The following is a 25553-nucleotide window of genomic DNA, read 5'->3' on the forward strand; positions in this document are numbered from 1 at the left end:
ATACATGTAGGGGAACAAATACCATAAAATGTTAACATTTGAGAATGCTTATACTATTCTTGCACCTTTTCTGTGAGTGGGAAATTATGTCAAGATTTTCAAAAAATAGTAGCAAAGACTAATCTTAAAATATAACTTATTTTTTAAATCATTAAATTATTTATTATTATGAGACAACAATATTAATATGTGCTAAGATCATAGGAAATCTAAAGAATCTAGAAATAGAAATAAAAAGGTTTCAGCAAGATATTTTGTTTTCTGTTTTTTTTTTTTTTTAAGATTTTATTTATTTATTATTGAGAGACAGAGACAGAGGCAGAGGGAGAAGCAGGCTCCATGCCAGGAGCCCAATGTGGACTCGATCCCGGGACTCCGGGATCAAGCTCTGTGAAGGCAGACGCTCAACCACTGAGCCACCCAGGTGTCCCTCAGTAAGATATTTTGATAAATGGGTACCATACCAAAAGCAAATAGCTTTTTGATATATTAGCAAAACAAATTAGAAAATTTAGTAGAAGGGGCACCTGGGTGGCTCAGTGATTGAGTGTCTGCCTTTGGCTCAGGTTGTGATTCCTGGGTCCTGGGATTGAGTCCCACATTAACTTTCCCACAGGGAACATGCTTCTCCCTCTACCTATGTATCTGCCTCTCTCTGTGTGTCTCTCATGAATACATAAAATCTTATAAGAAAAGGAAAGAAAAGAAAAAAGAAAAAATGTAGTAGGAGATGAACCAGGAGAGACTCCTAACTCTGGGGAAACAAACAAAGGGTTGCAGAAGGGGAGGAGGATGGGGGGATGGAGTAACTGGGTGACAGGCATCAAGAAGGGCACTTGATCAGATGAGTGCTGGGTATTGTACTACATGCTGGCAAATTGAATTTAGATAAAATTTTTTTAAAATTAAAAAAGAAAATTTAGAAGGAAAAGGTCTCATTCTTGATTACCTAGAAAGAACCTTCCAAAAAGTTTAAAACATCAAAAAGAGAAGAAAAAAAAAAAACAGTAAAACTTTACTGAAGGGCATGAAATAACTTATAAAAAATTAATAAGATGTCAAAATGGTTTCCATGAAGAATTTATAACATAGAAAAATGCTTAGGCAATGTTTAGTGAAAGGAAGGAACAAAAATATACATAGATATGAACACAATCATGTAAAACAAACAAAAGCTATAGGATGAGAGAAGATGAGAAAATCCACCCTGATGTTAACAAAGGTCATCTCTGTGTAGTGGGGCCGAAATAAATGTTCTCCTGGGTACTTTCAATTTTTTAAAAATATTTTGTAACAAACATACAGGTTATGTAGGTTTTCAATAGTTTTTAAATAGATTTCATAAAAATAAAAATATACTTACCATTTAAATCACTACCTTCTGAAGTTCCATCCAGAGCAGAAAAATTCAAATCATATGTATATCGTCCCAGGTAACAGTGTTTTATCATCTGATTCAAATGTTCATAGAAATGGCAATGATATAGAAGAGCCTGAAGGGCAGGTTTTCCTATGAGCGACAGGCCAGAATCCTCATCGTGGACACAGGGACCCTGTAAGGAAAAGAGGGAGAGAAAAAGAAAGACCTGATTATAATGTAATTTCTTCAAAAAAACCTGCTGTCTGCCTCTCAACCTCCCCGCCCCAAAGGGACCAAACGGGTCCCAGGTGCTACCATGATACTTATACCTGACTGTCCTTCCACACTCAAAGCAGCATGACCTAGGGCAAATATTTCATAGTACTCTAAGTGTTTGCTGCCTAAAAATCCTCTGAAGGCAGAAGGCTGATCTACTCTTGAGGGATAAACATTAGTTTACAATGCATCTATAAAATGGTACAGTTTTAACCAAGTAATTACATTTCTTGATCCACGAATACAGTAAAAGCAGTATTTTTCAACCTACACAGAATATTCAAATATTTGAAATAATGTGATCCAGTAATTATGTTCAAATTATTTTTGCACCTATCAATATGCCAGATAAAAATGAAAAGACTCATCACTACTCATGATAAAATCTGTTTGCCACATTACTTCTCACTGAATTAACTGTGACAACAGAAACATGTAGGCAGGCACGCATGCGCGCAGGTACACGCGCGCGAGGGTGCGCACATGCACACACACTCGCTTTCCATCAGGAAGCTGAGAAGAATCTGCCATTCTATGATTTTAATCTTATTGCACTTTTTTCCAAATAATCTTTTCGTGCTGCCACTTATTACTTTTCCTGGAATATCCAATGGCAAAAGTTAAGCAGCCAGGATTGGTTTAAAGTTTGCAAATAAGCCTGTCCCTGGCTTATAATTCTATTTTTGGAAAATGACAATAAAGTTATGATTTTTAAAAAAGACCATAAGAGAGAGAAAAATAAAAGACAGAAAACAGCAATCTAAGTTCTAGCAGGAAAGGTATGGTCAAAATATATCCAAAATGTATCATTAACTCTGAGATTTGTGTATGGGTCCCTTTTCTCAGGCCTCCTCATCACCAAGGAAAAATGGATGTTAAAACTTACTATCCGGAAGATAAAATAATTCAAAGTTAAAGGTTTAATTAAATCAATAAGATCATTTCAATTAATCTTTTTTTCAGGATATTATCATTATAATCAAATATCTTACTTCATTATTAAATAAATTTTATGGTTATAAATTTGTTATTGCTGTATTCTAGTAATAAAGCAATTTACATATTTAATAAGAAATAAGAATATATAATAAGCAACCAGCACATGATGGCCCCTGTGTAACTTTAAATTTTGAGGTCTGGAAGAAGCAGACAAAACAGAGTAAAGTACAATAACAGGGTCATGTGGCTGTCTGTTAACCATGGTATATGTTTCAGACAATGTGGCCCTTTCATGTACTACTTTATTTCATTATTTGGGATGAAATAATTCATCCCAAACCACAGAGCCAATCCTAATATCCACAGCTTCAAACTCCTCTATCTTTTAAGCAATTTACAACATTCTAAATGTACAAAACGTGAAATACAGAGACGATTTGTAAGAATTGCTTAAAATCATGAATTAAAGCTCTCATTACAATAATTCAGAGAAGGAATTAACAACCAAGATGAGAATTATAAATAATTCAGCTAAATGTACTAGCTTAGCTCCAACTACTTAACAAACTTCAATAAACCAATAAAATAAAATGATTAAACAAAGTAGGATGATACTACCTTTCTAAATATATTTCATAATGATGCCCAGAACAATTTTTAAATTTTATTACACAAATTACATAAAATTTTTACTTTTCCAAAATTATACCTATATACTTATTTCCTAGATAAGTTATACCACAGTCCAAAATTCATAAATGTTTAACAAAAATAAGTAAAGGAATATAAACTATATAAATCTTAAAAACAAGCTCTTCAAGAGCTCTCATTAAATCTATTGATTCTTTATTCTCTAAAGGTTTCCTGAGGCTGATGGTTATACCAATTGCTAAAAAGAAAGGTAATACAAACTCACTGTCTTGTAAAATCCACTTTTTCAGGGAGCCTGGGTAGCTCAATCAGTTTGACTTGCTCAGGTCATGATCTCAGTGTCCTAAGATGGAACCCTATTTTGGGCTCTACACTCAGCAGGGAGTCTGCTTGTATCTCTCCCTAGCCTACTCATACTCCTCATAAATGAATAAATAAATAAATAAATAAATAAATAAATAAATAAATAAATAAATAAATAAATAAAATGAAATCTTTAAAATAATAATAAAAATAAAATCCACCATTTTTTTAGTTTTAAGTATTTCCAAAGTAAATGAGAAATTACACATATATAGAACTGTAGTAGTTATTCCCTAAGTATATATAATTATCATAGTGATAATCATTAACATAATCACATTTACCCTTCAATTAATATACAAATAGTCTCTGACTTACAATGGTTCAACCTATAATTTTTCAACTATAATGGAGCAAAGTGATACATATTCAGTAAAATCCACACTTCAAACTTTGAATTTTGATTTCTTCCTGGGCTGGTGATATTCAATAACATATTCTCACAATGCTGGGTGGGCAGCAACAGCCAGCCGCAGCTCCTAGTCAGCCAATGATCACAAGGGTAAATAAACAGCTGATTCAATCACATGCTTTTTATTTTCAGTACAATATTCAATAAATTACAGGAGATATTCAACTGTTTAATTATAAAACAAGTTTTGTATTAGATGATTTTGTTCAACTGTAGGTTGGTAGAAGTGTTCTGAGCACATTTAAGGTAGGCATAGTTAATCTATGATGTTCGATAGGTTAGGTGTATTAAATGCATTTTCAACTTATGATATTTTGAATTTAATAATGAGTTGACTGGGACATAACCCCATTGTAAGTCAAGGAAGATCCATATTTTAAAATGTTTTTCTCGGGGATCCCTGGGTGGCGAGGTGGTTTGGCGCCTGCCTTTGGCCCAGGGCGCGATCCTGGAGACCCGGGATCGAATCCCACATCGGGCTCCCGGTGCATGGAGCCTGCTTCTCCCTCTGCCTGTGTCTCTGCCTCTCTCTCTCTCTCTCTCTCTCTCTCTGTGACTATCATAAATAAATAAAAATAAAAAAATAAAATAAAATAAAATAAAATGTTTTTCTCTAGTCCTTATGAATATAAAAAGAAAAGATTGAGAAAATGATAACAATATAAATCATAATAAGAAATGCAAGTTTAAAATTCCATCTACTTAATAAGGTTTCAGAACTCATTTTATTTTTTGTGCCTGGCTGGCTCAGTGAGAGAGGCATGAAACTACTGATTGTGGGGTTGTGAGTTCGAACCCCATGTTGGGTGTAGAGATTCCTTGAATAAAAACTTAAAAAAAAAAAAGGGTACCTGGGTGGCTCACAGAGTTAAGCATCAGATTCTTGGTTACAGCTCAAGTCATAATCTCTGGGTGATGAGATCAAACCCTTTGCTGGGCTTCATACTCAATGCAGAGGCTGCTTAAGGTTGTTCTTTCCTTCCCCAACTCACATCCTCACTTGCTCTCTCTCTCTCAGATAAACAAATAAATAAAATCTCTAAAAAGAATCTTTTTTTTTTCTTTGCCTATATATCACAGTGAAAATTGCTTCAGCCTACCAGGATTGAAGAAATTAAATTAATTCTAATATGAACAAAAGGATATCTCAGAAAATAAAGACTAAGATAAAAATATAAAAGATAAGGAGATAAAAAGAAAATCAATTCGAGAGACCTAATATAGGACTCATATGATATATGGAAAGAGAACAAAGAAAAGTTATTTTTAAAATAAATAAATATGAGGGATGCATGGGTGGATGCATGGGTGGCTAAGTTGGTTAAGCACCCAACTTTTGATTTCTGCTCAGGTTCATGATCTCACGGTCCTGGGATTGAATCCTGCTGAGCATGGAGTCCACTTCTCTCTCCATCTCTCCCCGCCCCCGTCCCTTACCTAGCTTGTGTGCAAGCACATGCACACTCTCCTTCCCACTAAAATAAATAAATCTTTAAAAAATTAAATAAATAAATATGAAAAAAATGTGTCAGAGTAAAAAAAAATAGAACATCTAGGTCTTCAAATTAAGGAGTTTAATGAGTGTCAAGCACGAGCAATGAAAAAGATATATAACCATAAAATTCTAGGACATCAAAGATAAAGAGAGAATGATAAACAAAAAAGTTGGCCATAAAGAGGTAAAAGAGCCAAATGGGCATCCAACTTCTCATCAGCAGTATAGGATGTCAGAAGATAGTAGAGCAAAATTCTTATAAGGAATGATTTCAACCTATCTTGTAACTACCCAAACTATCAAGTGCAATTTAAATACATTTTCAAATATGTAAGAACTCATTATGTTTGTTGCTCGTGTACTTGTTTTTAAGATAGAAATATGATTATTTTGAAGATGATTTCTAGGAAAAAGTATCTCAATCAAAAAGAAAGGATGGCTAAGAGTTTAGAAAAAAGTGTGATACGATATAGACTTACAATTCAAAGAAAAAAAATTAAATAGATAGATAGCCAGGGACAGAAACTCTAAGGGAAAAAAAAAAAATAAGTCACCCAAATCACTTAATTAGACACACAGACACAAACTTATGCATGTATATATACATATATATTAGAAATATACATATAAATATTAAAAACTCTTAATACAATAAATATTAGACAATTTTTCTTCTGAGCCCTGTAAGTAGAGATACAGAAATATAACCACAGCCCAGTAAGTGGCTCTATAGTAAAATCACTAGTTTTCAATTTTTAGAATCAACTTACATATAAACCAAGACTGAAGAGAATATGAACGTCATCAACGTTCACAAAGTAAAAGTAAAGATAAAACTGACAAAGATTAGCAGAAGTGAAAGAACAGGAATACCTTAGCTACAACTTTCTCACCTTCTAAATGAGGGGACAGAGATATTATCCACAGGTAAGAAGACAAGAAACAGCAGGTAGAGAAACTAAGTCTGGTAATAGAACTAAATTTGCAAGACATTATTTAAATGAGCTAAATCCTGTGTATCAACACAATAAAGGAACAAACATTATAGCAAACTACTATTTAGATATGAAGGTAACTACCTAAAGAATTAAAATCGGTAGGAGGTAAAGCTGTCTCTGTGAATGAAAAGAGGCAGTAAATTTCATTAAAAGCTCTAATGGTTGTTTTAACCACATACATTTATTACTTAAAAAAAATGCTTCTAAAAATACAAACAATTCATCCAAAGTATTTTTAAGTTCTTAAAGAAGATCAAGTCTGGAATATGTACATATGTACATATTACACCATTATTTTTTTATTCGATTTATTTTAACTAATATTAAGCCTGAATCCCCATTCTCAATGTGCCAAAGCTTCCTAGTGGCAATGGCATGTTAGCAACAGAGCTTTACTCAGGGCAGTAAAGCCAAACCCAGCATATGCACAAAAAATGGTCTGACTCAAGCTTTCCATAGATGACTAATGGTACAAGGTCCCAAACAATGAAGCTTTTCATGCATACACAAGGTTCCGCTCCACAGATCCATCAGTAATTGATGGGGCTGTCTTCTGGCATAGTGGGGAAATCAGCATGGTCTAAGTGCTCTGTCTTCGGATGTCTATATCCTTACCAGACTTGCCCTCAGGTGAATGTGCTGGGGCTGTCAGATCATCTACAAAATTGCCAGGGAGAGTTGAGAAGGACAGTATGCAAAGAAAGAAAACTCTTCAAATCACCAGGTACCATTACAAATAAGTTTGCAACGAAAATCGTAAATTATGTCATAGAACACTCCAATTAATTTGAAAACATTGTTCTCAAGGATGCAATAAACTATAATATTAATTTAAAAACATATATTTTACTCCTAGTATCATACTCATTTACCTGTGGTTCAAAAGGAACTAGAAGCAAAGTAAAAATCACATTTAAGAAAAGCAGACAATACAGGCACCTGGCTCAGTCAGTGAGCACATGACTTAATCTCGGGGTTGTGGGTTTGAGCCCCACATTGGGCATAGATGTTACTTAAAATCTTTAAAAAAAAAAAAAAAAAGACTAGAGAGTATTTTCAAGAAGAAAAAAGAATTATTTTAATATGTAACAAATTAAAAAAACTGCTGTAATATAATACAGAGATTGGAAAAAAATGACCCTAATTACATAAGCAGAAATCCCTAATTACATATAAATTATGAATACAGATAAAATGATATTGCTTCTCTGACACCAAGTATTTATTGTTTTGTGAAATCAATACTTAGGAGGATTCATGATGAACACCTTTAAAGATGAAAAATATGCACTGATAATTATCACATCAAATATGAAAATGATGCATACTGCAACAATAAATGAGTGGACTATCTACCTAAAACGCAAACACATATGCAGTTTCCAGTTGTGTCCACCATTAGTACACAGAAGCAATGACTCTATCCCTCTGTCCAGGAATAATGAAAACATCTAGAAGCCATATCTCATTTCCAAATACCATTCTCCATTAAAAGAAATCAGGGCTCTCTGAGTAAATATCTGATTCTAAGCTGGGGCTGGAAATTCTGGAATATCTTGCTATACCAGAAAATACAGGAGTGCTCAAAGACTAAAGAAAATAAGTTAAAAGGACAAAAGATTCTTCATGAAGGGGTGCCTCTAAGTCAAATCTGGAACAATTTGAATATCTAAAAATAATGATAGAAACAGGCTACAACTCATAAAACAAAGAGCCTTTGAGTCTACACTGAAATGTAGAAAAAAAAAAGAAAAGAAAGAGAAGAAAGAGAAAATGAAAGCTCTTTCTTATAGTAAAATGTAATAAATGTAGAAAGAATGACATAATTAGAAAGTCACCATTTGGCAACCATTCTATTATAATAATCGCTTCAGACAAGAATGGAAGTCAGAACTAGTGGAAGAAAGCTGATGAGAAGTAGGCATCAGTGCAGTCTCAGAGTGTCTTCCTGCAACAGAAAAAACTGAAACTCCATATGAAGGAAACATGCAGGCTCTACCTTAACCAAGTTAGCAAAGTCAGTATGCCTAGTAAGGGGACAAACAGATGATCTTGTTTCCTGATACAATGTACTAACAAGAACACTTCACTTCTACAGCTTTTCTATCAAAAAATGTGTAACTTGAATCTAATCATAAGGACAGATAAATCTAATTAAAGAATATTATAAAAACTAAATAGCCTGTACTCTTAAAAAATGCTAAGGTCATAAATGCTATTCAGGAACTATTTTAGATGAAAGAAAGGAAAAAGATATAACTATCTGCAACATGTATTCCTGATCCTAGATCCTGACCGGGTGGTGTTATTTTTTTCTTTTCCTATGAAGGACAATAGTGGGACAACTGGAATAATTTGAATAATTGCCTAATTTTGGTAATTTTTATGATGATTTTATGAGAATGTCTTCATTTTTAGGAAATTCACACTTAAGTGTTTAGAGGAAAAAGCAGCATTATGCCTGCAACTCTCAACAGTTCAGAGAAAAGATACTTGCAGACAGAGCTAAAGCAAACTTGGTATAATTTTTAACATATGGGGAATCTGGGTAAAAGTTATATAAAAACTGTACTGTTCCTGTAACTTTTACATAGGATTAATTTTTTTCAAAATAAAGTTTAAAAAAATAAATTATGTGGACAATTCAAAGTCCTACCATAAATGTGGAAAGGAACTAAAGCATAAACATACCACAAACTGACAACTCACTATATTTAAGTGCATGAAATTACGTTTACCCTTAAATGTGTAACATTTTCAAGTGGGAAGACCAACTTTAATATTACAAAAATTATGCATAAGCTACCCTAATTCTACATAAAATATTATAGCAATGTTCTCTGGATACGTGTTTTTCTTCTCCCACAGGCCATAAGCCCCAGAGAATTTAATCTGATTACCTGTGAATCCCTAAAATTTAGGTACTCAACCAATGTTTACAGAAATGAACTCAAACAAACTACACAGAAAATCCCTATCTAACCAATAAATTTGTTATAATCAATTCTAAAATTCTACTCTGGTAATTAAAGTTGCAGGGATATGGATCTGGGACAAAGGTTCTCAAACTAAACCCAGCAACATAATCCTCCACATGCAAGAATACTAAACCCAAGTCAAACTGCAGAGAACTGCTTTACCAACTGGAGAGCTAGGAGCATGACAGTTTAGAGCCCCATGGACAATGATTCTGTTTTCTCTACCAGAGAAGGCTATTAACCTTAAGGAAGAGAAGACCACTATTTATAAGCATCACTCTTAAAAAACAATGCCTTGAGGGATGCCTGCTTGGCTAACTGGCTGAGCGGCCAGCTCTTAAATTCAGCTTGGCTCATGATCACAGGATCCTGGGATGTCCAAGTTTGCACTCAGCTGGGAGTCAGCTTGAGGATTCTTTCTTCCTCTCCCTCTGCCCTTCTGCCCACCTGTGTGTGGGTGCATGCTCTCTCTGTCTCTTTCAAATAAATAAATAAATCTTTAAAAAAGAAAAAAAAGAACCAAAAACAATGCTTTGAATAGAAAAGATCTGTGGCACACCAAGCCTGATGAACCAAAAACTGGATTCTCATTGCAGCAGGAGCCATGGTTTCAGGTCCCTACTGAAGGTGTTGGGTGCTGAGGGAAGCTGCTCAGAAGTCAGGCTCCTTATCCTCCCCTGCTCATAGTGACTGCCCAGGTCCACTACACTGCTGTATCCATGCAACAGTAAGTGGGGAATCACACTACAAAAATTAAGACCTGATTTTTTAACTTTATTTACTTAGCAATATCATCATGCACTAGCAAAGACTGACGAAGTGCTATCATGTCTGTGGTGGGAACTAAAAGAAACACTGAAAAAATATATGAAAAATATGAACACATATATTCTACACAGAAAGATTAAGTTAAATGGCAAGAAATAAGGCAAGGCAGTAAAGGTAATTTATGAAAAAGAACTTAAGTTATAGATACTGATATCAAATGCTATTGTCTTTCTGAGTAAAGGAAGTTAAAATGGATTATATGGTTTACTGAAAGCATTTTTTAAAACTTTTTGAATTAAAATGTTTTAACTGATTTATGACCCACCTGTTCTAGAAAAGATTTAAAGCCTATTACAAGGAAAGGTAAATTATAACATGATAGTGAAAATATAGCAGGGATGAGAGAAAGACAAAGAAAAGTATGAAAATATCAGACCCCCAGGAATAAAGCCAAAAAACATGTATACTAGATAAGCCACATGTTGATAGGAAGGCTCTAAACTTTCTAGCATTCAGCAATAAAAGGAAAAACCAACCATTTACATAATTTATAGATGCAAATTATTACCACTCGGAAGTACAATTCCAGATAGTGACATGAAATAGGAATTTCTTCTGGGTGTGTGGAGTGGGGGTAGTAATCACAGAAAGACACTGCAGAATGCCCAGTGGAGTGACAGTACAGAGCACATCCACTTAGACTTCAGGCATCAAAACAAAGTGCAAAGCAGTAAAAGCAATTCTCTTTGTAAAATGTAATTAATGAAATATCTACCTTAACCAAAATAAAATATTTACAGTGCTTCTAGGTACTGGTGCTACTTCCTTCCCTATCCTCAAAATATTGTGAAATACATAGACAAGCAAATGAAACATTTTTTCGAATAAGATTATCATTTATCATTCTACCAGTTTTAGTTGTAGAATACTAGATGTGTAGCACCTTCTTTATAGATATAATAAACTGGCAAAGGTCACAACCTTTGGAGATTATAAAATTCCATTGAAGTATCTGAAGGCTATTTTGCTCCCTTCTTGGAACAGCTGTTTTCACTTTGGGATTTAAAGTACCACTAAACTCTTAAACAGGGGGACAAATATGAGGCCCCCAACTATTCATAGTGCTAAATAAGGATGCTTAAAAATCAAAAGAAAGACTAAAAACAGATCAAAAAAGAGGATAAAAATCTGAGTTTACTAAACACACATACACAAACCAATTAGAGCTTATTTTTCTAATTTTGCTTAAGACTAGCAAAAGTTTCATCATCAAATACTATTTGGAATTAGAGTAGCTCTCAAAATTTTTGACTTTGGCCAAAATAAGCAAGGCAAAAGACTGCAAAAGCTCATTTAAAGCACTATTTTCAACTTTTTAATAGAAAATTATTCTTTGATAAAGAACTGGAGAATAAGACCAAAAGCTACATAAACATGTCACTAGTAACAAAAAGGAACTGTATACTATTTAACTTGTAAGAGAAAAACATGAACATCTATGCATGCTTCTATACTATAATAAAATGTCCCAAGAACTCTAATAGAACCCAGAAGTAGCATTACTCTTGCTTTCATATTATATTAATTTAAATAATAAAAAAATCATTGACATTACATTACCAAGCATATAAAACACAAGTGTTGCTAGTTTAACAAAGGGACTAGAGATGATTTGTATTTCAGCCAAAAACAACACATTTTAAAATCTAGTTGTTGGATAACAAGCATCAAAATTACAACACCATTAACATAAATATTAATCCTGTGTATTCTTTCCAGTTTTGTGTCCTATAGTTTTATTATAGTGCAGACTATGAATAGCCAACCATTATCAGAAGGCAATGTTAAACAAATTAGAGGAACAGGTGGAAAGTGGCCTAGGTTTTTCCATAACTAACAGTTAAGCTGGGTGTGTCAGGTGTGGAAAATAGAGCCTTCCAAGAGTTAAATGAGATGTAGGCCTTGACCTGGATTCAGGATTCAAGTCAATATCTGAAAAGCTGCCCTCACTGCAGGCTCAAATGGATTCAGCAATTCCTCCATAGGTATATTCTAATGAAAAATTTAAAAGAAATTTTGGATTTGTCGAGGATCCTGGGGAGTGAGATGCAACAGTATGATTAATAAACACAGAGAAAGAACATATTTTATGTCCCCAGTGACTGCACTTTTCCATCCTGCAAATCATCTAAAAAAGTAGTAGGCCATAAAAAAGTTAGGTACTACTAGACTTGATATTCAGAACATGAAACAAAACTTAATCCAATAAAAACCAAAGAAAGATAAATTATGACCTTAAACTGTACTAACCCAGGAAAGGAAAAAGGACGTTAACATTAATGCATACTTAATCATAAACAAATTTATGTATTATTATTAAATTATAGAGACAGTACAATGAGTAGGTAAGAGAGACTAGCTAGACTCAAAGCAAAGATGTGATTTAGAGCAAACTATTTAAACCTTCTAATGCAAAAGTTCCTTAATCTACAAAATGAAAATAATTTAGTGGTTCAGAATTCAAACAATTATACAAGTTAAATATTAAGTTAAATATTGTTAAGCTCCTAGAAGAGTACACAGAACACTGTATTAGCTATTCTATTTCTGTACATGGAGAAAAATCTGTAAATGTGATTGAGTATAAGAAAATTTCTACATTTCTTTTAAGAAATCTTGTTGCCATAGTTTCATCAGTAATGAGATATATACATATAATATACATACACACGCTGAAACTTTATCATCAATTAATCTCAAATATCTCACTTGATAACTGTTTAAAAGCCACTCACCTGCCAAGTATAATCCTTTATAATTACTGAAGGCATTGGTATTACAAGAAGATTCTGAAGAATAAATGCAGCCTAAAAAAAAAAGAAAGAAAGAAAATGTCAATACTGCCATCTTGTTGTCATCTCTGAAATAACCTATATATTGAAATTTAATAATAAAGAACATTTCACTGGATAACTGTACATCCTGAAACATCATTATGAAAACTGCCAAGCTCATTGCTTATTATATGATGACCTAACAGTGGGTGGAATTATTTCATCAGAAAATATACTTTTTCCTACTTCAGAATTTTATATTTCAAAAAAATGGTCTATAAAATGTAAACTGTTCTGGTAGCAGTTAAGAAATACATGTTTCTATTATTACACACACACACTCTCTCTCTCCCTTCTCTCTCACCCCTCTCTCTCTCACAAGTTCCTCTCAATAAAAAAGTTCTAACTAGAAATACAAACCACAAATGTCCAACTTTACCTTCTAGGTCCTAAAGATAGTCAAATTAAATAACTGTATATAGGGTGAAGATTACAATATGAAGATGAGTAACGGGGTAACAGAGGGGGTCCAAGAGAGTGAAATTTTCAACCATCTTAATTCGAAGTCAACAGATATATTGAAGTTCGTAAATCAACAATAAGCTACAAGTTTAAGCATTACTATTAAAAAACAAATAACAAGAAAACTATAGCATTTGGATAGTGGAACTGAGAACTTGTAAACAGGGGGCCTGGATCTGCTGTTTCCTCCATAAAGCCTCAAATCACTATTTCATTGCTGTTTTTAAAAATAGTTGTATCAATCATCATTTCAGTAAAAGCAGTAATGAAAGAAAACCACCAGTTATTTAGAAAGAATTAAAATAGGGTTTAATTTTCCTCATATTTTATGATTACTACAGAGTACTCTGACAGCCATTCATCTCAAGTAAAGCTTTACTGATATTTCTCATATATACTGAAGTAACAGAAAAGTAGTTTTTTTTCTGTGAACTACTTTCCAATGTATAATAATACAGAAGAGTTCATATAAAACATAGCAAATTCTGCTTTGATCTTACCAAAATAAAGGAATCCAGTATTTACTGTGAATTTACTGTGAAGTATCTTTTTTATTCTCTGGTAGCATTTTATTTGGGCTTTTTTTTGCAGGCAGAAAAAATCATGGTGGGTAATCAGTCCCCAGTCTTTATAAAGACCAACACAACGAATTTCTAGATCTTTATGAAAGGGAAAAAGTACTAAATGGACAGGCATACCTCCCGGCGCACCATACTACATTCCGACTGGTCCAGCAGAATGTTCACCACTGTCCCCCAGAGCCCACCAGAAATGTTTTGACAACTATTTGCCAACGCGACACAGCCAGTTTCAAGGGTGGTCAGTGCTGATCCTAATCCCAATGAAGTGAACCTCACCTGTTCAGATTTAAAAAAGTTGTCAAACCAAAAAATCCAATTTCCTAACATGAATTCTTAATTTTTCTAGCACATGAGATATCACACTTTCATGACATTGCCTTGACAATCCTAAATTATAAAAGGCACTTACGGAAAATAGTGCCCTATAAATTTATGAATGAATAAAAATCCTATTCTACGATTCAAATAAGCAAATGTCACAAAAAATCAAAACCAGGTATAAATAAGAATAAAAATTATATCTCACAAACTTTGTTCTAGGGAAAGCATTGGGTGCTTACATATCTTTTGTGAACATGTTTCCTGTTTATTCCTCCTTTATAAGGAGGTTATCTATTATTTTGTTCTACTATCCTTAAGTTCCTTAAGTTACTAGTGTTTCCTCCAAATGCTTTAATTTTTTGAATCCTCTTCTCAAAAAGAAATAACTCGATTATCTTTTTATAAATTATCTAGTATTTTCTCCAAAATTACTATAAAAGAAAATTTTTTCAAATAAGATTTATGTGGTATGATGGGTTTACCACAGTACCACTGCTGCTCAAGCTATGCATTTTGGTTTACTTCTGAATTCTGATTCTAAAATAGTTTCATGGATAGTTACAGGGTAACAAAAAATAATGTAGTCATAACATGGTCATGCAACAAGTCCAAGGTCAGTATTATAAAGAATGGAACCTCTAGGTTCAAATAGTGTTTCTAAAAATCAAGGTTTATAGCATAATAGAAAATAATCATTTCTTGCTTAAAACTAATGGATGGTGCCCATAGTTGATAGTATTGTATACTTAAAAATTTGCTAAGAGGGTAAATCCTATGTTGTGTTCTAATCATAAAAATAACACAGAGAAGGGGAAACCTTTGTAGGCGAAGGATGGGTTTACAGCATTGAATGTAGTAATGATTTCAGGGGTTACACTTATCTCCAAATGCATGAATTTGTACACATTAAATACGTACAGCTTTTTGTATGTCAATCAAAAAACCCAATACCTGGGTTTTTTAAAAAAGCGATAAGCGGACAAATGGCTAAAGCTGGAAAATTTATTAATAATATAAAATTTTGCACTGCAATGGTATTATTCTATTAAATGACACACAAATGTCATTAGTCAGCTATCCTTCAAAAATCTTTGAAAATGGCTAACATCTCCATTAATTTTTCACTTGTTCTTTCTAAAAGTGAAAAATCCTAAGATTTTTTTTTTCTAAAAGTGAAAAATCCTAAGATTTTTTTTTTTTTCTATTTTTAATCTGTAATGAGTTTGACTGGAGAGGATCTGCTCTGAACTGAACTGTGTCTCCTTTAAATTGCTGTGCTGAAGCCCTAACTCCCATGTTGTTAGAGATTTTAGGAGATAATTAAGGTTAAATGAGGTCATAAGGGTAGGGTCCTCATCTGATAAGATTGGTGGCTTTATAAAAGGAGGAAGAGAGGAAAGGTCACTGACTATACAGTGAGAAGGCAGCTGTCTGAAAGCCGAAAGGAGAGCCCTCACCAGAACCCAACCATGTTGACACCTTAATCTCAGATATCCAGCCTCTGGAACAATGAGAAAACAAATTCCTGTTTTTCAAGTCACCCATGTTATGTGTTATGGATCCCAAACTGACTAAGAGAGGGAGTAAAGAGTTTAAGGTATGGTCACTAAAATAATCTCATACTGGAAAATACGAATTTATGTACATACATATATTTGTTGTTTCATTTTTTCTAATCTATACATTAGGACTCAATTTTCCTTCACACTGACCTCTGGGTCTCGGTCAACCCATAATGGAATGAGCCACGCCAATCCTTGTGGGGTAGCATGTCCTTCACTGTGACTGCCCAAAGGCAAAAACCAAAGTGACATCCACTCCTGGAGTGAAAAAAAGGGAAGAGACACATGAGGTAAGTTTCAAAGAATAAAATAGAGGAAGTTCAAATAACTGAATTTTTAAAAATCAAAACAAAGTGTTAAAATGTCCTTAAGACTTGGCTTAAATTCAGTATTTTATCAAAATAAAGCCAATAAAAATCTCAGTTTCTTCTTAAAAAGCTAAATAAAACAATTTTTCTTCAGAAAACAATTTTTCTTCAGAACTATCCACCCCATGATTTAGACAAAATGTAGTTCTCTAAAGCACATAAACTTCAATAAAAATAAATCTCAAATAAAATTCAGGTTCACAGCTTCTAAGAAATCTCTCAGTCAAAAATCATGTCTGTCTAAGAAGAAAAGTCGGGCAGCCCGGGTGGCTCAGCGGTTTAGCACCAACCACCTTCAGCCCAGGGCCTGATCTTGGAGACCCGGGATCCAGTCCCACATCAGGCTCCCTGCATGGAGCCTGCTTCTCCCTCTGCCTGTGTCTCTGCCTCTCTCTCTCTCTCTCTGTGTTTCTCATGAATAAATAAATAAAATCTTAAAAAAAAAATGTAAGAAGAAAAGTCAAGAGATACACTTTCATAGAGACTTGAAATGCGTGAGCCACAGCACATTCCTTGGCCAGCAACTCTTCAGAAGGCAGCAGCTATGCTCTCACCGAACTTTGGGCCTGGGCCATCATCTCGTGGGATAAATGAAGCAAGCAAAGAACTGTGTTCTTAGTGACCCCTTTTCCCATAAAGGACATAGCATTTCCTCCTCGCTCCACATAAAAAGAAGTAATGACCTGAAAAACAAAGATAAACAATATCATGGGGGCTTTACTCTGAGCAGTATATAAAAATAAATATGTAACTTTCTACTAACTTGTCTGATCTGAATCCTAACCACATGAAGTATATGTAACATTTTTAGTTTATACAGCTCAAAATGGTTACGACGGTAAATTATAGGTTATGTGTTACCACAATTCAATATTCTTAGTTTAAAATTTTCTACCTTTGGAACTTGTGCAAAGATGTGTAGTATCCTCCTAGGAGACTTTTGTGATGTAGAATATGCTCATACACTTTTCAAATGTTACACTATCCTTGAACTAAAAGAGCTTATACATATCTTACTGAAAAATATACTTAGAAATTGCTACCTTTACAAAGATCTTTTGACTATCAGAGTTAGCTAGATTTTTCAGAATAATGATTTAAATATAAATGGACATTTTTTCCACTTCTGAGAAATCTTAGACTTCTATTCCATATTTAAGAATATGTCCATTATTTAAATTATTGGCTCTCAACTTTTTCTCAACTTTCCCACATATCTGAAGGGTTTGATACATTTCCATCAGTAACAAAAGAAATGTTTCTTATCTGAAGAAATATGTCCTTAACTGAGGAACTGAATCAAAATGGACAAGGGGAGTCAGATGACAGCAATTTGAGGCAAAGTTCTTCAATCTAATTTAGAAAATCTTTTAAAATATGTGGCAAACACTTTTGAAACATTTCTGTGTTTGAAGGACATACATTGTCCTTCAAATTGGACAGTACTTGTTCAGATTGAACAAGAACCTTTATAACTTTTTAACTCTTTTTTAAAAAGATTAATTTATTTTATAGCAAGAGAGACTGAGAGATAGCAAGCACTGGCAGTAGGGGAGGGGCAGAAGGAGGAGAGAAAATCTCAAGCTGACTCCACACCAGACTCAGAGCCCAATGCAGAGCTTGATCTCATGACCCTGAGTGCCCCACTTTTCAACTCTTAAATAAAAATATTCAAAGTGATGAACTATCACTTAAGTCACAAAATTTTAGTAAAAAAGGAATGGTAACCATATTTAGGTGGCCATACATTATAAAAGAAAAATCCATTTTAAGTCCAATCAATCAAAACTCCTTGTTATCTGGGGCGCCTGGGTGGCTCAACTGGTTAAGTGACTGACTCTTGACTTCAACTCAGGTCATAATCTCAGAGTTGTGAGATTGAGCTCGGCTAGGCATGGAGTCCGCCTAAGATTCCCTTTCTCCCTCTCACTCTGTCCCCCCTCCCCCACTCATGGGCTCTCTAAAAAAAATAGTAATAATAATAATTTAAAAAAAAAATTTTAAACTACTTATTATCTGACCAATACAATAAAAAGTATTTCAGTTTACCCAAGGCCTCTGAATACTTTTATTCACCACAGCATCCTTTAAAGTAAGCCATTTTGTCTTAAGATAGAGACTATATTTCTAGTTTGGATTTTTTCAGCTCATACAGCAGATTATTTTTAAAAGATAGCATAAATCACAAATGTTAGGTACAGCTTATTTAACAAAAGCAATTATTTGAAGATGATTTGGGATCTGTGAGCCAAATTAGAATTTTCATAAACCAAGTAAGTGTGTATTATGTCTAAAAGATAAAACGAGATTGTCTAGGAGTTAAAAACTATAGATGATGGGCACTGCTCTACTATTCCTTCCTCATGTGTATTTTTGAAATTTTTCATAATTAAAAGTTTAAAACTTTAAGGGACTATATTAGTAATAAGATACCTGAATGACCAAGTCCTTATTTTTCTCCTCTAAGTCACTGGAGAGAACTATATTGTGGTTTCATTACTAGCTGAAAAGGGACAAGCCAAGAACTTCAGTACTAGCTCCTTTCAATCTTTTTGTCAGATCCATGGAATTATATTCCATATGTCTGGCTTTAAAGATTTAATTATCAGTCTATTCACCTGTCACAATATACCATGTTTAGTTTATTATTTTTTTAAAGACTTCATTAATTTATTCATGAGACACAGAGAAAAAGGCAGAGACGTACGCAGAGGGAGGAGAAGCAGGCTCCCTGCAGGGAGCCAGATGCAGGACTCAATCCCCGGACCAGGATCATGTCCTGAGCCAGAGGCAGACGTTCAACTGCTGAGCCACCCAGGCATCCCATCATGCTTAGTATAAAAGCCTCATTTCTCAGTTACAAAAAGCAAATATTCCTATTCAAATTTTACTGGGTAAAAACAAAATATCTGTATTAGAAATACAGCTCCCTTCTGAAAAGGAATCAGCTTTAGTGAGAAACTATAAAGTAAGTCATTTGGACTGACAATGACTTTGTTTCAATGTGTACCCACATAAGCCTTACTTGATTCTTTAAAAAGGTACACTTAACCAGTAGGAAATAAATCTAAATGTTTACTAATTATGTAACTATGAAAAGATTTCAAGTTAGATCTAATGGGACTCTGCCACAATGCCTAACAAAAGTGACAGACATCTTCATATTATTTTCCTGTCACTTAATGTGAAGACAAAAAGATTGTCTTTCCAACATATTATATAAAGCATGAAAGGTGCTCTTCTATTTATACCAAATCAAGATTTGTTAATCAAGCGTTTCTTAACTATGGAACATTATAAACAGGGATTGTACTTTTTATCTATTCCTTTGCTAATACATTGTGCTGATTCTTCTTACCTCAAAGACAACTGAACATAGAATTACATTACTGCCTCTTTGCCTCGACTTCTCACCTAGAACTAAGAAGCCTTTTTGTTCTCCAATACGAAAGCTCACTTTAAGTTCTGGTATTTGAGACACAAGGTGTGATCTGAAATCTCTCCTTACACAATTTTAAAAATAAAAGCAATCCAGACAGTTTCCAAATATAAACAATGTTAACACTTAAGTTCTTCAGTCACTACTGTAGCAGACCCTCACATATCCCTGCTCTGAAACAAATGAAGTCACTTTACAGAGGAGATGGGCTCCAAAAGGTTTATAAAGGGAGTATATACAAATCACATTACATATAATGCTGTAAATTAGGTACTTAAATATTGAATTATATTTTAAATGCATTAGAGGATCTGACTTTTTAAAAAATATTATGGTAAGTTCTTGAAGCTAACATAACTATTCTAAAAATTCATACACCTCTGGCCATGGACACACTGAAGCTTAGAAGAACTAATTAATATACTGACAATATACACTTTTTTAGTAATTATAATTATCCAAGAAAAAAATCTATTTGATTAAAATGGCTACATTAAAATTCATATTAAATTTTATAGAACAGCTAATACTATTTAGGATTCTGAAATCTTTTTAACAAAACAAAGTATACTTTTGGGAAAAATTCTAGGTAACATCATCTGAGGCATGGTTTACAGCTAAATGTACAAACATCACCTTAAGCTGGATTTAATAATGAAAGCACAAAAATTAAACACATATCATCACATTCATGTTACATTTTAAGTATTATTCAAACTGTATTCTAAATTTAAAAATCACACATAAGGCATATATAAATTAAATTACTATTTCTCCAATATGTACAAATTACTGTTAGGATAATGAGAGCTATGGGAAAATTGAAATAATACAAAGATAATTCTCATAAGCTCACAGTCTAACAGATCAACCCATTAAACAAAACAGAAATACAATGTCTTAAGCACCATAATAGTGGCATATACTAACTGCTGCTGTCGTACAACCTAAGAGGAAACCAGTCACTCTACTGAGTATGTATATCTGGAAGATAAGGAAAGACTTCCTTAAAAGGAAGGTAAATGAATAAGTGAGATCTTAAACTTTGTGTACAGATGGCCATCCGAAAAAGAAAAGAAATTATATGAAGAAACAGACTTTTAAAATAAACTTTTTTATTTAGTGAAAGAGCCAAATTAAATGGAAACTTCAGGGTAGTGGGAAAAATTAAAACAGATATGAGATTCAAAATGCAAGATTACAAAGAGCCATATGCACTTAAAAAGAGCTTTGGGTTGAAACATTTCTGTTTTAGGGATGCCTCGGTAGCCCAGTGGTTGAGCGTCTGCCTTCAGCTCAGGGTGTGGTCCCAGGGTCCGGGAATGGAGTCCCACATTAGGCTCCTCTAGAGAGGAGCCTGCTACTCCCTCTCTGTGTCTGTCTCTCATGAATAAATAAAATCTTAAATAAATAAATAGATGGATTTCTGTTTTTAAAGGATAATCTGGTGGTAGGTAGACTGCTGGACCACAAACAGAAACATGCAGCAAGAAAAGGAACAGGAAGTTATGGATACAAGTTGGTCAAAGCACCCCATAACTAGAATGCCCATCACTATCAAATATTTCATTCATGTTTCAAAACCTACCTCTACATTGCCTCCTCTAAGAGTCTTTCCTAACATCCTAATACAGTTAAAGATCCCAACCTCTGAGTATCATTCAAACTTGGGCTATCACTGAACCTTTCAAGACAAGCAATGCTGATGGATTTGGTCAATCCGATGAGCCATTTTTAGATCCAGACAGTTCATTACTTACATAAACAGCAAAAGCAATAGTAGCCAAAGGTGCCAGCTTCCAGTGTCCTTTGCAGCGTGACACTGAAACAGAGGGCCAGATGATAGCAATGTGGATAGGAGGGCACTCTGGTGTGGAAGAGTTCATGCCCTGCTGCAGCTAAGCTGCTTATGGCCCGCAGCTATCCTCCAAGGGAACTGAGGCAGAAAGCCTCACTCATCAGAACCCAGGAGGCAGTAAGAGACAGGCTTGTGACAGACATCCTACAGAGAGCAAAGCAGTAAGAAACAGTCTTGTAGCAGTTCCTCGAAAGCCCCCCATGTTCTCATGTTCCAGAAGGATCACAGGAACTTTTTTAAGACTTAGAGCAAGCCCTGTCTCTGTGGACTACATGTATAAATGCAAGGCTGGCAGGGAACCCTGATGAAGCTCTTCTCTTACAGAACTATGTATAGCTACATCATTGCTATACTTACTACATTATGCAGAAACTATACTGACCTAAACGATAAAAATGGGACATATAATGTGTGATATCATGTTAAGGCCATGCTTATTAGAAGGTAATGAGAGCTAAAAATACTTGAAAAAAAGCTTTTAAAAAAAATCAATGAAATAAGACTCCATCTAAAAATTTAAGAAAAAAGAAGGGCACCTGGGTGGCACAGTTGGTTAACCAACCACAGTTTGGTTTTAGCTCAGGTCGTGATCTCAGGGGGTTGTGGGATTGAGCTTTGCATTGGACTCCACCCCCAGTGTGGAGTTGGCTTGGGAGACTCTCTCTCTCTCTCTCTCCCTTTTCTCTCTCCTCCCCTACCCCCACCCCTATAGTAAATAAAGAAATTTTTTTTAATTCAGAAATATCAGAAAAAGAGCCATATATTAAAGCCAAAGGAGAAAGAAATAAGCATAAGCAGCAATTAATAAAATGGGGAAAAACATTAAAGGGAGGATCAACAAAGCCAAATTTCATTCTTTGAAAAGAATGATAACAATAATCTTTTTTTTTTTAATATTATTTATTTATGATAGTCATACAGAGAGAGAGAGAGGCAGACACAAGGCAGAGACATAGGCAGAGGGAGAAGCAGGCTCCATGCACCGCGAGCCCGATGTGGGATTCGATCCCGGGTCTCCAGGATCGCGCCCTGGGCCAAAGGCAGGCGCCAAACCGCTGCGCCACCCAGGGATCCGAATGATAACAATAAAACATACAAACCAGCAGTAAGACCATTCAAGAAAACTTAGAGGGAAGGAATAATGAGTACCTGGAATGAAACAGGACCTCACTGTAGAGCTGATGTACATTTAAAGAATAAGCTGCACTGATGGATCATTTTAGAGCTATGAATTCAAATGTTTAGATGAAATTCTAGAAAAATTTAACTTATGCAAAAAAATTTAAATCTCAAAATGCTAGATTTAAATTCATTTCATTTCATTCAATATACTTAGAATCTTCTCCAAAAGAAAACCGCAGGTCTGACTGCTTTATCATCAAATTCTACTAAACATTTAAGGAAGAAATACTACCAATTCAAATCAACTATCCCAAGTTCCAAATTATTCCACATATTAAAAAAATAATACATAAAAGGTGGGCTAATTGTGATATTAAATTAAAACCTGACAAAAGTTTTATGAGAAAGAAGACGTGCAATAATCCTAAAAGCATTTGCTGCATAAGAAAATTGGAAGAGGGGCAGCCTAGGTGACTCAGTGGTTTAGCACCACCTTCAGCCCAGGGTGTGATCCTGGAGACCTGGGATCGAGTCAAATGTCAGGCTTCACTCATATGTGGAATATAAGAAATAGTGAAAGGGACTACAAGGGAAAGGAGGGAAACTGAATGAGGACAAATTAGAGAGGAGACAAACCATGAGAGACTCCTAATTCTGGGAAACAAACAAAGGGTTGCAGAGGGGAGGGGGACAAGGAGGTTGCAGAGAGGATGGGGTAACTGGGTGACGGGCATTAAGGAGGGCACTTGATAGGATGAGCAGGGTGTTATACTATATTTGGCAAACTGAATTTAAATAAAATATTTTAAAATTAATAATCACTATATTTATTTATCACTAAATAAATATAGTGATACATATAATGCACTTAACATTATGCCTGGCACAAAGGGAGTGATCAATAAATAGCAAATAGCTATTCTTTGGGGGTTGTTACTATTGTTGTTATAGTAACTGGTTATTTTTACTTACTTCAAGTAGACCCGACAAGTACTTAACACAAATTTCAAATGGCTTTGTGAGAGGAGAATGTGAGCTCCATCCTGGAGATGCTGTGAGATGAGCCATCCCTCGCAAGGTCCTCTCAAGGGATGGCAGGCCATAGAAGTGGGGAGCATCTGTGACTCTCAGGCACTGGAGCAGTTTCAGAGACAGCTGTGTTTGGAAAACATAAAAAAGTTCCAAGCATTTTCTGTGTATGTAAAGAAAGGAAAAAAAGAAATCAATAAGAGCATTAAATGTGATGGGCCTAGTGAGTTAACTTATTGATGGTAGAGGGTTACTAATAACTTAATATGTGAGAAAACTACAAAGCAGGAGAAGTAGCAGTCTTAAAACTGGAAAACATAATTAAAAAACCATCGAGGGCATATGATGTAAAAGACCAATAACAATTACATCGAAAACATGTAAACGGATATTGGTAATTAGCATCCAAAAATAAAAGTTGGAATGGAAAATTAAATGTGTACTTTAAATGAGTTTAATTGACATATATTAAAATCTATACTTTTATTCATTAGATATCATTTAAAAATTGATTTTTAATTAGCTGAAATTGAAGTCCGACACATAATTTAAATGAAACTGTCAGGAACAGAACAAACAAGAAAATACTCTTAATGAGAAAACAAAATCCTTGAAACCAATACGTAGGCATGGATCCAGAGATGAAATTCTTGGAAGAAGTACATCACTGTTTAACAAACATTGAATAAAATCTGAAATTTCTTGTTTTACAGATTTTTACACTCCAAAATTGACAACTACTGACTATATTTTTACCTATCCAATCACAGTATTATAGGTATATAGTTGTATGGTTTTTTAAAGATCATAATTTTTATATACCTGTCATCTGGATGTTTTTAAAGTTTTAGAAACACAAAGCCTGAAAGTTATTTGTATAAATGTATATTTCTCATGAGTCAACAACAAACCACTATAACTGGTGAACAACATGGCAGTTAGGGGTACTGACCCCCATGTGCAACATACAATCCTCGTATACTTTTCGACTCTCTGAAAATTCAACAAATAGCCTACTGTTGACTAGAAGCCTTACTGATAACATAAAGTCAATGAACTTGTATTCTGTATGTTATTGAATACTGTATTCTTACAATAAAGCAAACTAGAGAGAAGAAAAAAAAAAATTTCTTTAAAGTAAGCTCTATGCCCAACATGGGGCCTGAACTCACAATCCTGAAGTCAAAAGTTACATGCTCTACCAACTGAGCCAGCCAGGCAACCCAAGAAAGGAAATATTAAGAAAATCATAAGAGAAAACACATATACAGTACTATACTGTATTTATCCCCCCAAAAATCTGTGTATAAGTGGACCCACATAGTTCAAATGTGTTGTGCAAGAATCACTGTAATGTAATTAACAGTTTTAAAAATGTTCTTCTGATTTTTTTAATTAACATACAAATAATTCTCATTTTCTGCTCCTTTTACCTTAACCACTCCAAAAGAAAAACTATACTATCAAAGGGAATGATATCCCTGCAAATATCTAACCAACCCCAGTTGAACCTGGCACATCTGCCACCAGTTCCTGGTTCCTGTGAACCTTCCCCAAGCTCCACACCCAACTGGTCTCAACCTCCCTACCCAAGTTCCTCTCAACATCCATAAATATTTTTTTTTAATTTTTCTTTATTTATGATAGTCACACAGAGAGAGAGAGAGAGAGAGAGAG

At 34.3% G+C, this 25553-nt stretch overlaps 1 protein-coding gene across 5 annotated transcripts in view; it reads right to left on the reverse strand.

Moving 5' to 3' along the window:
- The window catches only part of RTTN (rotatin), a 143049-nt gene that overhangs the window by 52126 nt on the left and 65370 nt on the right, over window positions 1-25553 (reverse strand). For all 5 annotated transcript variants that reach the window (XM_072758079.1, XM_072758080.1, XM_025997730.2 and 2 more), the window contains 6 exons: window positions 23820-24039; window positions 16983-17111; window positions 16211-16318; window positions 14295-14453; window positions 13036-13107; window positions 1364-1553 (listed from right to left, as the gene is read on the reverse strand). In XM_072758079.1, the coding sequence (XP_072614180.1) occupies window positions 1364-1553; window positions 13036-13107; window positions 14295-14453; window positions 16211-16318; window positions 16983-17111; window positions 23820-24039 (878 nt within the window). The remainder of the gene's footprint in view (window positions 1-1363; window positions 1554-13035; window positions 13108-14294; window positions 14454-16210; window positions 16319-16982; window positions 17112-23819; window positions 24040-25553) is intronic.

The sequence above is a fragment of the Vulpes vulpes genome, chromosome 5, assembly GCF_048418805.1.
Source record: "Vulpes vulpes isolate BD-2025 chromosome 5, VulVul3, whole genome shotgun sequence".
In the NCBI taxonomy this organism is placed as follows: Eukaryota; Metazoa; Chordata; class Mammalia; order Carnivora; family Canidae; genus Vulpes; species Vulpes vulpes.